Raw genomic sequence first — 17,104 nt, 5'->3', positions numbered from 1 at the left:
AAGATGAATTTGTCAATTTGTCACTAATATTCTTGGAAGATGGAATGTTGCCTTTGGGTGGCTGTGTCCCTTATAAAATGTAATCTACATATCTGCACTTTGGCATATAGCAGTCCTTAAATGGTACCCACCACCTCCTGGTTTTCACCTAGGAACTGCTGAGACCTAGAAGTGATAGGTACCTAAGCCAAAGGTCTTATGTCCCACCAGAGGTGACTTTGGCTGCCCTGGTTAGACTCATATTTTCTGAGTATTCAACCAGAACATCCGTAGCTAAAGGGGACACCACTCTACTTCCCAGCCCCTCCTTGACTGGAGGCTAAGCAGAGGCATGGCAGACAAGCCATTCCCAGCCTGACCATCAGTCAGTTCCCTTGGCCACATGTCGCAGTGAGAAGAGTTGTGCTTAGAAAGGCTTTGGTAGCCTCAAACACATGTGTTGAGCTCATGGCGTCCTTTGTAAAAGCAGATCCCAGCCCTCATTTTGAAGGCTAAAAAAAAAAAAAAAAACAAAAACATCCCCAGGAGAATCATGAGAGGAATCCTAAAAATGCCTCCAATTTATAAAATAAACTCTTGGGATCACTTTAAACCAAAGGACAGATCTAGTCTGAGGAAAGAAAGGAACATATGTTTTACATGCAATCACAACAGAAAAACAATCGTCTATCCCAAGTAGCTCCACTGGACCTGGTGCAGAGACCTTTCCATCAAAGCTTCCGTTTAGAAGACCACACACCAGCGTGTTGAGATCTGCTGCTCTAGACACTGAGAAAATTGTCTGTTATAGTATCGACATCCCAGAGGTGGGGTTCCACAATCCACGGCCCACGCAAGGGTCAGCAGCCTCCTACTCTGGCCCCATTTCTAAAGTTTCCTCTACTTCTTAATTCTAACATGCTGGGAAGCCTGGCTTTAACACACAGGCCTTTTGGAGAACATTCTAGATTCAGACCGAAGAAGTTTGATATTTCTGTTTTTACTTTCATTTCAGGTTCACTGCTGGCCTATAACACAACCTCCCATACAGACCAGTCCTCACGACTGAATGTCAAGGAAGGTGAGTCTGTCCCCTCATGTGCCCAGGTTCCCTCCACTCTCACCACAGCACAGGTTCATCCTTCTCAGACAGGTGGGAGATGCTATGTCTGGACACCAAGTCCTTTCTCGGGAAACTATTTTTCTAGGACACAAGATAAAACAAAAACAAAACAAAACAAAAAAACAAAACAAACTTTTTTTTCTTTCTAAAGACCATGTTTTTCTTCCTCTGCCACCAGTTTCAGAACTACAAGGGAGGCTTTGAAAGATCTCATAAAAACATCACAAGAATATAAATTAAAGTCACCCCCACCCAAAGAAAGGGGACTGTCCTTAGAGAAAAATGAATCGGCTGACTTTCCAAGCTGACACTTGGGGGCTATCCTGGTGAAGATAATGGAATGTATGTCTACCTTATAAAGTTTTGTTTGTTTGTTTGTTTGTTTCCTAAAAGAAAAATTAGCATTTTCGGTTCGTGTTTAAAGTGGTGATCTGAGGATTTGGTCTAGGATGAGTTGGCCTGTTCTGGTTTGGGTTGGTTTAGTCAAACAGTTCATTTGATATAATTTGGTTTTGATCAGCGAGAAAGAAAACTGTCTTGAAAAAATGGTTTTAGTGAGCACCACAAGGATGCTTCTCAGAGTCTTCATTGGCAGGGACTGGCGCTCAACCTCGCTGGTGGAGTGCGTGCACAGCATGTGTGAGGCCTGGGGTTTGATCCAGCAACACACACACACATACACACATACAAATACACATACATACAAATACACACACATACACACATATACTCACAAACATGCATATACACATATACACAAACACTCACATATATATGCATACACTCACATATACACACATACACTCACATATACACACATATGATCACACAAACACACAAATATACACACATACACACACATGCATGCCCACATATACACATACACTTACACACTCGCACACACCACACACACACACACACACACACACACACAACTATTACCCAACCTAGTCTTGTTTTGGCCACTGAGTCCCCAAATCAGATGAATGATATTTTTGTGTGTGAGAATTGAAGCTCTGCCCACTCATTCTACAGTCTGATGATCTCCTGTCCCATCATGTTACTCATGCCTATAGCAGAGAATATTTATTTGCATGATGAATACACTGAGGTCTGGTCCCCTGGTTTTGTCACATCTCCATCCTCAGACTCATGACAGGTTCAGGGTTCTTCCAAGGAGGGTCAAGTCTTGACTCTAAAGCAATCAGCTTCTGAGGATGGCTGACGATGGAGCCATGGCTTGCAGGTTTAGAAAGAAACAAATAAGCCACTAAACAGAGGGAGAAAGGAGAGGAAGGATGGGAAGGAAAAGAAAGAAGAAAGATGGACGTGAAGGGAAGAGCAGGAAGGGAAGGCATGTTTTGAACTATTGAATTAGGATTTACTGCACAGCATGCTGGTACCATCAGAATTAACCAATGAGACTTTTGGGTAGACAGAACTAATGGTCTATCTGCTCTGTTCGTACTGGTTTAAATACTGGTTTAGGTTGAGAAACTGGTCTGCAGACAATGCAGTCACTAACCAAGTCCTTCCTGCTGAGGAGTTCAGTGCAGCCCTGGCCCTGGGCTCTACCTGCCAGGCGGAGCCCCTCCTCCGCTGGCCCTTTTGTGTTAAGAGTGCATTTGTCTCCCTGCCGCCTCATTCAGGCTGCTCGAAGGAGCCGCCAGCTCCTACTGGGTAGCAACCCTCTTCTGAAATAAATTGACTGTAGCATCCAGGCAAACGCACCGGCTGCCCCCATTCAGGTGGTGATGGGCATTTATCTCCCAGCCTCGGCCCTGGCCTCTAGAGACGATTAAGCCAGGGTTTTGCAGGGTTTTGCAGGTGCATCTTTTGTTCCCAGTAAAGCTCTCCACTTAGGAGAGCTTCCCCCTTTTGAGGTAGTCTGGCTGAAGGAGCCAGCCTGCCACAAAATAAAGTACATTAGCAATACAAAGCTAACAAACTCCTCCCCCCTTTCACCCTCTTCCCACCTCTCTGCCTCTCTTCTTCCCTAATAGCTATCTTTATTTTTTAAATATTAAATGGAAAAAGAAATAGAAGACATCAATGCCACCTTGACTATGTCTCTCTTTGAATAAGAGGCACACACGGCATTCAATCAGAGCTGGGTGTGTGCCCACGGGTGCCTTTGCTCCGTGCTTTGCAAAGGGCAGGTGCTGGCTGGCATCAGGCGCAAATGGGAGAAGCTGAGGAGATGAAGTCTATTAATGTACCTTCATGGTACTTATCAACTAGAGTGCTGCTTTAGTTCAGCATGGCATGATCGTCCTTCCTAGCCTGCCTACCTCCTTAAACACTGACTGACGCTATCTCAGGGTTATTTGTATGTAGAACGTAAGACAACATTTCAAAACTCAATTTCCACAGACCTGTAAATGTGTTGTGAGTCTCAGTTGTACCCAATTGGAACCATTGAACATTTTCTACCTTATTTGTCAAGCTTAATGTACTTAAAGCAGGAAGACAGCGGTTATTGTCAACCATTTCCATAGCAGCCTTGGCTGTCACTTAAACAGGATTTTGGAGTGTGCCTGGTGCAGGTACATACTTTGCTTTGGAGCTTGCACCATTCTGTGAGTCAGCTGTTTTTGTTTCCTTTCTGTGCAGAGAGGTGGGACAACATGAAAGTGACCCCTGAATGGTTTGTAGCCCCTCAGAGTATGGTAAGGAAAGAACGTTCCCCTTTCACTTAAGCCACTGTCGTAAGAGAGAAATGGTTGTTACCAGAGTCTGGGAAGGCCATGAATGGAAAGGTTATAGAGGATGAGGGGCCAGTGGGGATCTCATGCAGCTGAAGGAACAGCTTCTAAGGCAGAGTAGAAAAGAATGATTGACAGCAGTCAATTCAATATTTCAAAACAGCTAATAGGATTGTGTGTGTGTGTGTGTGTACATGTTTGAGGGTGTGTGCATGTTTGCATGTGCATGCGCACACATATCTGTGTACATGCATGTGGAGACTATAAGCTGGCATCAGGTGTGTTTCCCTGGGTTGCTCTCCACTGAACCTGGAACCCATCCATTCCGCTATGCTGGCTGTCCAGTGAGCTCCGGAATCCTTCCTACCTCTCCCTCCTTAGCTTTGGGATTTGAGAGCCACACTGTGGCAGGCATATGGCTTCTAGCGGCTGCCAGGGATCCAAATCTGGCCTCTCATGCTTGGTCCACAGGCACTTCAGCAGCTGAGCTGTCTCCCCAGCCCCAGTGATCACATTTGTGAAGTGACTGATGAGTCTGTGTCTTTCACCTGATTGTTACACATTGCAGAGATGCTTAGTAACATCACTCTGAGTTCTCAAAGTACTTACAGTCACTATATATTTGAAATATTTTAAAATACGTATGATTTAATGGCCCTTATTGCCAAGGTTCCTCCTCAAAAACACAGTCTTTTTCCTCTAGCTATCTTTTCCTAAGTGTAATTTGGTGCAGAAATTTGAATTTCTGCAACATTTTTCTCTGTCTCTGTAGTTTTTCACTGCTGCCTCCAGCTACATCTCTGTTCCCTTTTCAGAAACAAATTTATACCCAGCATCTACTAGACCATAGCCTTCGGTCTTAAGGGCACAGAGAGCCCCTTGTAGACTTTGTAAAAACAATGACGTGCAAGGACAAGTCCTCTGTAACTTCCCCCTCTGTATCAACCTGGAGCCCTGGAGCTCACTGGATGGAAATGGGGGGCTGGCTGCCAGAGGCTGCAGGTAGAGAGAAGTACTTTGTGCTGACTGGTGGTAGTGAGTACTGAAGATGGAAGCTGGTGACGATTTCACTGCCTTTGAATGTGCAGAGTGTGGCTAAGTTATACACTTGGAAGTGGTTAAAATGGTAAATTTTATTTTAAAAAAATTAAATGCATAAATAACAAAAATACTGAGGCTAAGGCCCAAACACAATGTGTTAATTCTAAATCTCTACTGGGTACCTATGGGGGCCTTGGGGATTTTTTTTCTTAAGTTCTAGCTGGACAAGCCCCGCTTCGTTGTACTGAAGAAACATAACCGGCACATCCAGGGCCACTCCAGGTCTTTCTGGATCCTTCTGACCTTCTCTGTCCCCAGGTCATCCTAGACAAAGACCTGAGGATATACTGATTGTAAGCACGGGTGGGTGAAACATCTCGCCCTTGATGATGTCATTATTACTGTTATTGACAACTAGGTATGAGTTTAGCATCTTACCTCTTAGAAACTCCCTGCTCCCATGCCTTCATTTTAGCTCTCTAAAAACAGATCATGTGTTGCTAACTTGGGTATATGGGGGAGCACTGGGGCTCAAGAGACTAAGTGGCCTTTCCACACAAGCCTTCTAGAGAAAAGCTTGACCCTACTCCCTTCTTCCCTGTCCTGCACACTGAAATCCAGAGTGTGACTGCTGATCCTGGGTGGTAGATCCAAGGTCCCAGCTTTTCTTTGGTTTTCTGGGCAGCTCCTGCCCTAGAACCCTCTGCAAGTGCCCACTGCCCCCCACAACAGGCAAGAGTAAGCACCTAACTTCAGAGCTCCTCTACATGCCTAAGGCCCTCATTTCCTTAGCCCTCATCCTGCATCTATCTCAATACCTCCAGCTCTCCAACAGGCAGCAGATATAGAGCTCCTTGTTCACTTACTTCTGGACCTCATAGCTGCCAAGGCCTGGTGGAGCTCTGAGCTTCTAGGCCCCCACCTAGAGCCTTTAAGACTTGATGCCTAACTTGAAAAACTGAAAACCACTGCCCTAGCTGCCAAGGGTAGATGGCCTGCAGAAGCTCCATCACGCACTTACCTTGACTGATGGATCAAAAGTCTGTCTTCATACTTGCCAAGGATTGAAAAGAGAGGGGCTAAATCACCCCAATTACACATATGCTGGATGCCCAGCTGCTATTTATGGATCATGCTTAAGAGAGCCGCTCCTCTCAAGAATTCCAAGGACAAGGGTCAAGCATGAAATAGCAACCCTTCTGTAGTATCTACTTACCAAACATTTTCACATCCATTATCCATTATCCACACACCATCACCATGAGATCGCAGCTGCTACCTTCTTGTCCCTGTCCTGCAGTTAAGGATAATAAGGCCAAGAGCTCCCAGTGTTCCTTAGATGTCACCCATATTTGGGGCAAAACAAGACTCTACCCGTGTTCGCTTCGGCAGCACATATACTAAAATTGGAATGATACAGAGATTAGCATGGCCCCTGTGCAAAGATGACACACAAATCCGTGAAGCGTTCCATATTAAAAAAAAAAAAAAGATTCTACCCAACATAGGTTTGGTTTGCTCCCCATAAAATGTGGGAGGGGTGCTTCCCACATTTTAATCTCAACATCTTAAATATTTGTTAATGAATGTTTTCCACTCACCTAAGGTAAACACTCAGCTCCTCTTTCAGTGTTATACTAATGAAGCTGCAGTGTGATTTTGGGCAAGGGTTTGCCTTTTCTGTCTCAGTATATTATTTGTATGGCTGTCACAATACCTGACAGAAACAACTTGAAAGGGGAAGATGGAAACTTTGCGGTTTTGGAGAGACTTCAGTCCATTGTGGTGGAGAAAGCATGATAGAGGGAGCGTTTCGCAGAGATGAGAAGAATAGAACATTTGGTAGTGGGCGATCCCATGGTGGTGGACCAAGGTTCATGGGTTAAGCTATAGCCTTTATCATTAGCCTACCCCTAGTGACCCACTTCTTCCGAACAGTCTCTGTCTCCTAAAGGTTCTATGAAATTGTACCACCCAGTGGGCAGCGAGCATCCAAAAGCTCGGAGCCTGTGGGAGATGTTTCCGATTAAGTCAGAACACTGCATTTCATCATGTATAAAGTGAGGATAATTTCCATGCCCTTGTAAATCAGTGTGATGTCTGACATGCCAAAAATGCTTGATAAATTATATTCATAACAGTTCATTATTATGATTTATGACCCGAATTATAATAGTAATTAACATTATTGTTGGGAAAATATATTTGAGGGTTACCAGAGGCTAACAATGTGAAGATATTGTACTCTAATGGATGGTATAGCGCTGTGCAGGACGCTCCACCATAGCTGAGAAGCCAAGCTGCTCAAAACCTTCCTAGGGAGAGACCCCTATAGGCGATGTCAGGAAGTGCTGTCAAATCACATTCATAAATGCAAAGTCACTTGTCACATTCAAGATCTCCAAGGGGAAGGAAGGAAGAGCCACAGTTGAAAATACCTACTGAATATCTTTTATACTAAACAAAAAACAAAACAACAAAAACAAAACAACACCCCCCCAAAAAAAACCCAAAAAAATCAAAGGCCATAAAATGGTTGAGACCAGCCAAAGTCACACTAACCTGAAAGAAATCCAAGACTGAAAATACTTTAGACCACAAGCATTTAGTATATGAGAGATCCAAGCTGTATAGGACTTTTTATTATTAGGTTAGCTTACTTTTTGTGTGGTATGGGTGCTTTGACGTGGCATAGCTCAAGGGCAGAGACAACACATGCTGAGTTGGTTTCTTCTACCATGTAGGTTCTGTGATTCGAACTCAGATCTTCAAGGTTTAGTAACAAGTGGCTTTTCTCACTGAGCCATCTCCCTGGCCCAGTGTGTTCATGCAAAGGATGTAGGTGGTCAGTTGCCTTAGTAAAGAATGGGCCTAAATTCTGTGGGTCGTTCTGCCTTCTCTCAGTTGCTCATTGATTCTCTGATTTATGGAGGATTTGCTCCATACAATAAAAATTCCAGAATCCTGGAAATATGATAGCCAGGGGGTGCCAATCACATCTGCAGATGAGCAGTATAGTCTCAGAAAGTCGTCCTGCTGCCTCCTGCACACCGCGTCTCCGTTGGTGTTCAGAATGACATCATCTGAGAGGTTATGGTGTAATGTGTGTGGGGGTGGGGGAGGGGTGTCTCTGGAAAAGCTGGATATGGATACAGAAATGTAGCAGGGGAAACTCTGATTCTGGGGTGTGTGTAGGCACCGTCATCTGCCTCCACGGGTGTTCTGGGTGGTATTTCGAAAAGGTGAGTCCCTATACACGTGAACAAAGTGTCAGCGGGTGGCATGTGTGAGCCTTGGGTAGGCCTCCAGCACTGGAGACAATGTGCTTAGGCACTTCATGGTGAGACTGGAAGCTCAGGTATGGAGCCCAAAGCAGGAGCCAGGAATTTGCCTCCAAATACTAAGGTCCAGTGGTAGTGGGGTGGAGCTAAAGTGAGATCGGCCATGGCTTTTAATTGTTCAGCAGAGCAATGGGCCTCAGTAAGGCTTCGCTGGACTTTTTCCCTTTTATGTATCTTGGAATTTTTCTGTGACTGTAAAGACAAGGATAAGTTTTATCTGAGTGGGAGGGCAGCTAAACGAGCAGAATGTCTGCATTCCACACCTGTGTACGGTGAACGAGGGTGGCGTGCTCTTGGGAGGCCCGCATTCAGACTGTGAGTCTATGGGGAGGGGCGAGTAGGTGAACATAGAAACAAGAATAGAAATGATGTGCTGTGTGTGTGTGTGTGCGTGTGTGTCTGTCTGTATGTGTGTATGTCTGCGTATGTCTGTGTCTGTATCTCTGTGTGTGTGTGTCTGCCTGTCTGTGTCTGTGTATGTCTGCGTATGTCTGTGTCTGTATCTCTCTGTGTGTGCTTGTGTGTGGGTGAGGGTGTATAATTGTGTGTTTCTCAGCTATTTCTGTGGTCCAGAGGCAAGGTTTGTGATTATAGATAAACAGTAGCTTTCTCTCTCTGGTTTGTATTTGGTTTTGTTTTTAACTTAAAAAAAAAATCCAGAGTTAATGTTTTATCTGTTTCCTATCTGACCCTCTTTCAGAGATGTGTTTGATTTTTAAAAATTTTTGTTTTTATTTACTTAATTTCGAGAGAAAGTGGCAGAGACAGAGAGGGAGAGAGAGAGAGAGAGAGAGAGAGAGAGAGAGAGAGAGAGAGAGAGAGAGAGAGAGAGAGAGAGAGAGAGAGATTGAGAGACTGGAAACAAAGAATCGTTGTCTCTGAGCCCTGGCAGGCAGGAAACCCCAATCTCAGGGGAGTTCAGCCAGCCAGCCCGGCCCTGGAGTCAGACTCCAAGTTTCTGAATTCAATTTGACAGCTTGTCTGGGACACTTTCTAAGTAACCATTATCCTTCCTTTCTCTAAGTAAAAGAACTGTTATTCCTGTCCCAGGGTGTGCTGTGTGCTCTGTTATTGCACACGTGTGGCCATACGATGACGAGCACACGGTCTCTAAAATTACTGGAAACAGTTTGCATGTTCCCTAAGACAAGTGTAAATTTGTTCCAGGCTAATGAGCAAAAGATTTGAAGTCTCATTCCCCAGCCCGGTGAGAAGTAGGTACATGGGCGAGGGGGGGAGGGGAGGGGAGCATTTGTCCTGGTGTTGTGCATGTACACACTATTCTTACTAGGATTTCTTTGAAGTACACACACACATACACACACACACACACACACACATCCTTCACTGACCACTGTCCTCAGCGTAAGCTCTCTCCCTCTCTCGTCCACACTCACATCAGCCTAGAGCTGCAGGTTGAGAGGAGGTGACTCCTCTGTGTTCAAAGGAACTCTGCAGACCCTGGAAGCAAGACCACACTGGGTCCTTTGGATCTTTGACATGGTGTTGTGAGGGATTAGGCAGCAGCCACCCCTCTCTCCCGGTGTGTTCATACTTGAAATCCAGGAGCGATGTATAAGTTTATGTCGCAGCACCTTCTGGACAACTGTGGACGCTTGCTCTCTTGGGTCTGCCCTCGAGTCTGAATAGAACTGTACCTACTATACCTTCAGTCAAGCTTGAGACTGCCTCTCCACTTACCCCAACCCTACCCAGGGACCCGCCGCCCCTTCAGAGGCCTTGGTCCTATAGCATCGCCTGGTTCTAGTCTCCTCTGCCCCTTTTATGAGGTGTTTTGTTTGTACCCACTCTTTCTCCAATTTAGTAGTGTTTAGTATTGGACAGATTCCAGAGGTCATTTTTTTCCTCTCATATGACTAAAGCACGCTGGAGCTAGAAACCATTGGACGGGCAGAGGAAAGTCACCCTTAACCCACTCCCCAAAAGGTCACTGTAAGCCAGCCCTCCAAGATGCTTCTAGTGGGGAGACTGGCTTTTTCTCCTGTGGGGGTTGCAGGGTGTACCTTCTCCCCTCCCCTCCCCTCCCCTCCCCTCCCCTCCCCTCCCCTCCCCTCCCTTCCCCTCCCCTCCCCTCCCCTTCCCTCCTCTCTTCTCCTCTCTTCTCTGCTAACCCTCACTTCCCACTTGATATGATCAACCCTGAAGCTGTAAAGGGTCCCATCCCAAAATAACAAGGGAAAATGTCTCAACGTGTAGATGTCCATGCTTAGAAGCTCGTGGTCCCTTTGACCCAAATGCTACTTGCTATTTTATCAGCTAAACTCTCTTTCAAGTGTGGCCTCTCAGTCTGTGACTGTGCAAAGGGGAACCACAGGAAAAAGTGATCCTCCAGAATACCACTCCTTCTCCTTCTCCTTCTCCTTCTCCTTCTCCTTCTCCTTCTCCTTCTCCTTCTCCTTCTCCTTCTCCTTCTCCTTCTCCTTCTCCTTCTCCTTCTCCTTCTCCTTCTCCTTCTCCTTCTCCTTCTCCTTCTCCTTCTCCTTCTCCTTCTCCTTCTCCTTCTCCTTCTCTTCCTCCATCTCTTTCCTTCCTTCCTTCCTTCCTTCCTTCCTTCTTTCCTGTTTCTATTTTTTTCCTTTATAACATATTTATTAAATACTTAGTTATGGAAGATTTTTCTATGCCATAAAACCTTATTAGTTTAGTGCTATCATTATTCCCATTTTATAGATGAGAAGCCCAAATCACCACGATGGTTTGAAGCAGGGCAGAATCTGTTCTCACAGTCTCCTCCCCAGCCAGGGTAGAAGACAGGCTCTGAAATTTCCTCTTGTATTTCCACCCAACTATGTCTTAATTACTACTGATGCTGAGAAAAAAATATGCCTTGACAAAAGCAACTTGGGGAAGAAAAGGTTTCTTTAAGCTCACAGTTTAAGATTCATCGTGGTGAGAAGTCCTGGAGGTAGGAGTTTGAGGCAATTGTTCACATTGCATCTCCAGTTAGGAGTTAGCGGAGAAGAGTGACTGCTCTGCTCCACTGCCTTTCTCCTTTTAATCCAGTCCAGGATCCAAGCATAGGGAATGGTGCTGCCCACTTCTACCTCAAGTAACCTAATCAATTGTTCCTCATAGGCATGACCAGAAGTTTGTCTCCTTCATCTTGTCAAGTTGACATTAATAACCATCACAGCATGCCAAAAGACCCATTTCTTTCAGGAAGCGGGGTTTGTCTAATTGTTAAAACCATGGGACTGCACTGATTCCTGCAATGGTCCAAAACTTCTCAATGTTACCAGCATTTCTGGAGGCATATTAGTTTGTTTCACAAATTTTTCTGTAGATATATTTTTATAATTTTCATGATCATACATGATTAAGCTTTTGAGCTTAATTGAACACTTAAGAGAAATGAAAAACAATGAGCTTCAGTAAAAGGCATATATTACATTGAGTAAAACCATTACCGTGTGTTGCAATCAACTTAATCTGAAAAACGAGAGTGAGACACAGACATGTCATTAGAAATCAGGTTGTCATGTTCCCCTTGGTTGATATGGGCATCAACAAGGCCTTCCAGGATCCTACCTCACCTAAGCTCCCTCCATAAAGTTAACTTATCCTGCTTTGGGGCACTGAGGAAGGAAGTTGTAGCTCACTGTTGGGTACTTAGAATTGACAGCTTCCATTGCTTCTGCAGTGTTTTCCCACCTCAACCTTTACAGCCCACACTTTGTTCTCACACTTAATGACAACTTTAGCTTCTTGGTTTACATCAGCATCCTTTCTGTCACCATAGGCTGGCCTCTCATGTCCCTGGGCCAGAAAACAGCACTCCCCTCAGATAGTCAGAAGTTCTCATTTAGATCAACATGACTTTCTTGTGCCTGTCTTTGCTTTTATGCATTTCAGAGCTGTTCTTAGAGGCTTCCAGGAGAAATAAATGAGTCTGTAGGTACCCATGTATGTGTTCTGCACTGCTAATGACGGTAACAGGGAATGCACGTGCCCTGGTGCATCTCTATAAAAGAATGTGATTCCTGTAAACACTTGAAGGTAGAGGGCCAAAGGTACAAGGCTGTGGGAAGAGTATTTGTGGGTAATGACATCCTGGGGAGCTTTCCAGCCTGACTCACTTCCTCCTTCTCCTTCCATGCCAGCAGACAAGGGCCCCTGCGTGTGGTGCTCTATGGCTGAAGCTCTGACCATATCACACATTTCTTGGTAGCAATTCGCACTTGCTAAGTAAGCTTGGCCTTCCTTATTCCTCTCCAGTCTTGCTGTTACTATATCAGTCCTGCTGCCTCTACCAAGCTGCTCTTTGCGTTAAAGATCTGTCTCACTCCACAGAGTGAAGCTAAAACTCAGAATGAAATTCATTTTAGTTCTTAAACATCTTCACTATGTGCTCTGATTTGTGATGGAAACTAAAAGTGGTCCTGTTAGCTGATGTTGACAAGGGTTTCAAGCTAACTGGCAAGAAAAGGGGATTGTCTACAAGTGCTGTTGATGCTCACTGGTGGCTACCTCAGCACAGGGTCGTCCAGATATGTGGGCTTTGCCCGATGTACTGATTTAGCTATTCCAGGAGGTTTGTTTAGGGGTAGTAGCCACTGGAAAGTATAGCTGGCCTCTCCCATCCAGGGCTTCCACATAGGCAGTTTCGACCAACCATTGCTAGAGAAAAGAGCATCCTTTTGGACAAGCAAGCTCCCTGTCATTTCCTAAATGACACAGTATAGCAACGAATTACATTGTGTTAGGTATTTTAAGTGATCCTAGATGCTCCTCCAGCAGTGCAATGAGTTAGTGTGCCTTACTTACTAAACAGCAGTGTGTATGCATGGAAGTGATACCCCAGTCGTGAGATAGCGTAAGTGGTCCAGCAATGACTGGAAATCTTTGGGAGGATGATCATGTGTTCTATTTAGCACTGCACCATGAGAATTTGAGCATTATGGGTCATGGTGTGTAAAAGAGACTCTGAAATCATTTACCCTCACATGCAAAGGAAAGACTATGCTTACAAAAAAAGCTTATTTTTCCCAAGCTTTTATCTATCTTATGTCTGTCTGTCTGTCTGTCTGTCTGTCTGTCTCTATCTACCTACCTACCTCCCTATCGTCCCCATAAAGAAAGGTATAGATCTGTCTTTTTTCTCTCTATTTGAAGAGCAGGAGGAGAAGAGAGAGAAACACAGACATGGAAGCCCCTCTTGACACACAGGGAAGAAGTGTATCTTCTAGTTAAAAGGATGGGCTGTAAGCAGCACCATTTATTATTTTAATATGAAAATCTTTTATAGATGTAACAAATTCCTCTCTTTGGAGAAGCCTCAACTTAATATCACAAAGAAATCATTTCTCCTGAAGAATCCCCACGGAAGAGAAGATAAAGTCTTTAAGGAAGAAAGTCTGAGGCTGGCATACGGGTGTGAGGGCTTTCCCCTCTTTTGGGAATCTGCAGGTCTCACAAGTAAATTCTGAGACGCTTCTTCCGCCTCTTTGGTACAGCTTGAATTCATGTCAGGCAGAAGCCACAGAGAGAATAATAACATTATGTAAGATAATTACTTATATGTCAAATCCCAAATCAATCATACCTGCTCAGTGTGTTTACCTTACTCCGACAAAATGTGTCTCTTCCCTAAGCCCTGAACCCAGGAGCTATTTCTAAACCTAATTGCAGATTATCTTGTCATCTTTAATTGTGAGTTTTGTCCATTATTCTTTTCTCCCACCCCAAAGATTTTCAGTAAATAACCTTGACAGTTGATGGATTTGCTGGGAAAGAAAAATCTAATCTTTTTCAATTGAGTTAAATATTTACTCAGTCTTGCTCTACTAAAGGAAGAATCAGAAGAGATTATCTTAGAAGAAAAATTTAATTTCTAGCCAGGCAGTGGTGGCGCACACTTTTAATCCCAGCATTTGGGAGGCAGAGGCAGGTGGATTTCTGAGTTTGAGGCCAGCCTGGTCTACAGAGTGAGTGCCAGGACAGCCAGGGCTACACAGAGGAAACCTGTCTCAAAACAAAAAACAAAAAAACAAAAAACAAAAAAAAAATTAAGTTCTTATCTCTTATGAATATAAACCTGGAAAAGAAGAATTTGGGGAAATGTCTAATGGGTAAAATACTGCACAAAGGTGAGGTTAAATTCAGGTCTGCGGTACCCACATAATTAAAAAACACTGGGCAAGGTGGCATGCATCTGTAATTCCACCCTGGGAATAGAGACAACTTGAACCTAGGAGCTCATTGGCCAGCCAATCACTGGCCAAAACAGTAAGCTTTAGGTCCAGTGAATGACCCTGTCTCAAAATAACAACACTGATACTACTAAATAACAATAATAATATAGAATGCAGTAGGAGGAAGATACTCAAATACCACCTCTGGCCTCCACGTGTGCATACCAAGATGAGTGTACAAGCACACACACACACATGCATGCAAACGTATGCACGCACTCACGCATGCACATGCATACATGCACACGCACATGCACACATACACCAAAATGCTGACTGGAAAAAATTAACAATTCCATAGGAGACTTTGGCATGTGTGAAGCGTTTGTGTATACATGATCTTATCTATTCTCCAAAGACCCTTGTGAGGATTAAATATACTGTTTGCTCTTGCATGGTCTGAAATTTACAAAATAGTCAGTTGTTTCCCACAGGAGTATAGTTTTCAGAGAGGGGAAGTCACTCACCAAGGTTCACACAGCACATAACTGATGATCTGGGAAGCCGGGTGCAGAGTTGGAGTGACGGAGATCCTGAATTCTTTCCTTTGCAGTGAATGGCTTTACTGTTTGGAAACCATGAGATTGCTTCCCCCAAATAGCTTTAAAGCTTTAAATGACACCCCAAAACAGTCCAGTACTTGATAAGATTCAGTTATTGCAAAGAAACACAAGCTGCTCAGGATATGATTTTGAAAACTCTTTGAGCCTAAAAGCGTTGGCTGGCCCAGTTACTCACCAGTCCTGCCCAATAGCCTAAGATCAGTTTAAAGAAAGTCAGTTTTGATAGTCTGAGTCATATTTTCAATTTCTAATAAAATTCTTACATGGCCACATACGCTGTCTCCCAGCTTTGAACCTAGGGTCTCATGCTCATTTGCATGTCTGGTTTAGATCATGTCTGGGATCCCTTGAAGTCTGAAACTGAGCCTGCCATTCTGTGATGTAGTGGGAATAGATTCTTACCAAAACTAAGGCCATTTTCTCAGATACTCGGATGTAAGATTCCACGTTTGACATTGCCTGCTCACCTGCCAGACCAGAACAAAGTGGTGCAGTCTCCCTCAGTCTGACCTCACCTGCCCACTTCTCCTATGATGACTCCAAAGACATGTCCCCGGGAACCCACTTTAGCATTTTAGCTGTCTGTCAAAAGGCCAGTCTCAGGAACTGCTGGTGTTTGAAGTTTCCCCATTAGAATAGTCACCTTAAGTCATGGATGGGGGAAGTCAGACTGAGTCTGAATAAGCCGAAACCAGCAAACAATCAAAAGACATTGTAGAGCTTTTAAATGTCACTGTCCTCCAATATCAACCCACTCCTACTACACGTGAAATGACACAATGGAACTAGCTGTCCTGAAAGTTGTCACTGTCAATATAGGACAATCCCAGTAGTTTTCAGAGGAAAACCATGGAGTTCCCAAGAGCTCCAATTTAATCATGTTAGACAGTCCAAATCTTTGCTCAAATTCTGTTTTCTGAGGCCCTCCTGCCCAGCCCTGCCTACTCCCTCTTCTGGCTTGCTTTGCTCCCTCACACCCAGCAGCTTCTTCTAATCTACTGCATCATTTACTATTTGCTCTGAATTAAGTTCCACAGAGGAAGGGAGTTTGCGCTGCCAGAGTTGTATTCTAGGCTCATACGTGGGTCTGGCAACAGAGCAGGCATTCAGCACAACTTCATTGAATGAGTGAGTATGTGGTAGGGTGTGTCCACTAAGTCCAATAAGCTAGTACTGGGGTGGGGCAAGAGCCAGTTTGTTGAGGGGGCAGAAGTGACTAAGGTCCAGTCCCTCTGCTGCAGAGATGCTCACCTAGCCAGAGAGGTAACACACTTGACACTGGATGGTTGAGCAGACAAGGACAGTAAACACGAAGGGAATGGCCTGAAGAACTGGAAGGAAGGTGTGCAAAGGTCAAATCATGAGGCAGATGCAGGATGCAATCGCCCATGGCAAAGGAGGACGTGGTATAGGCAGCGTGACCTCTCTGTGTGCAGGGCCAGAGGGCAATCATAAACAACTCTTTATTGCCTAAATGAGCTGTTGTTTTGCCATTTTTCCCTAGCTGGTATCCTCTTAAACCCGACATCGTCTAACCAAAGAAGTATGGGATGGAGTCGTGTCTACTATAGCCCAGTGTGGAGGGGAATTTTGGCAAATATCCAATTCAGCTAGTCAATCTAAATTCCTCTTCCACGTACGGCTCAAAGCCCCACTTTGAGGCCTTATCAAAATAAATAGTCAATTTAGACATCTGTGCCATTTGGACAGAGAGCCCATGGGGCAGACAGAATGAAAGAAGAGCCCAGGCTGGGCAGGGTGCCTTGCAGGAAGGTGGCAAGGCTGTGCCCAGAGTCTGTGCCTCTTACTTTGTCAAACATTTTGTATTTCAAAGCCGCCCCGTGCCTTTCCAGCATTTACCTCATGAATCTTCTTTCCCCTCTGCACACAGAATATCTTAAACACTGTGTCCATTGTGCTCCGCGCAGTGGTACCGGTCCTGACGCTGAGGGGCTGCGTGAATTCCAGGACAAGATCCTTGAGAAGAGGAAACTTGAGCCAGGATGTTTTCTCTTGCTTCTTTGAGTTCCAAGCTAGAGCAAAGGATTCCCTTTTTAACTTCCTCTCCCTGCAGTCTTGAGGGATGCCAGGATCCTCTGTAGCTCTGTGGAACAAAAATACCACTGGAGGGAAGGCTGGG

The 17,104-nt window shown here is 44.6% G+C and overlaps 1 protein-coding gene and 1 non-coding gene across 4 annotated transcripts in view; both read left to right on the top strand.

Annotated features, from left to right (window-relative positions):
* Fli1 (Fli-1 proto-oncogene, ETS transcription factor) overlaps positions 1–17,104 on the top strand; it is a 121,380-nt gene that overhangs the window by 90,079 nt on the left and 14,197 nt on the right. For all 3 annotated transcript variants that reach the window (XM_029482123.2, XM_021172154.3, XM_029482124.2), the window contains exon 5: positions 995–1,060. In XM_029482123.2, the coding sequence (XP_029337983.1) occupies positions 995–1,060 (66 nt within the window). The remainder of the gene's footprint in view (positions 1–994; positions 1,061–17,104) is intronic.
* Positions 6,225–6,328, top strand: LOC115032110 (U6 spliceosomal RNA). The gene has a single exon (XR_003837737.1). It is a non-coding gene; the product is annotated as a U6 spliceosomal RNA (small nuclear RNA).

Source organism: Mus caroli, unplaced genomic scaffold (assembly GCF_978045245.1).
Source record: "Mus caroli unplaced genomic scaffold, Mus_caroli_1 scaffold_11, whole genome shotgun sequence".
Lineage (NCBI taxonomy): Eukaryota > Metazoa > Chordata > Mammalia > Rodentia > Muridae > Mus > Mus caroli.
This window is presented reverse-complemented; position numbering and strand designations above follow the sequence as displayed.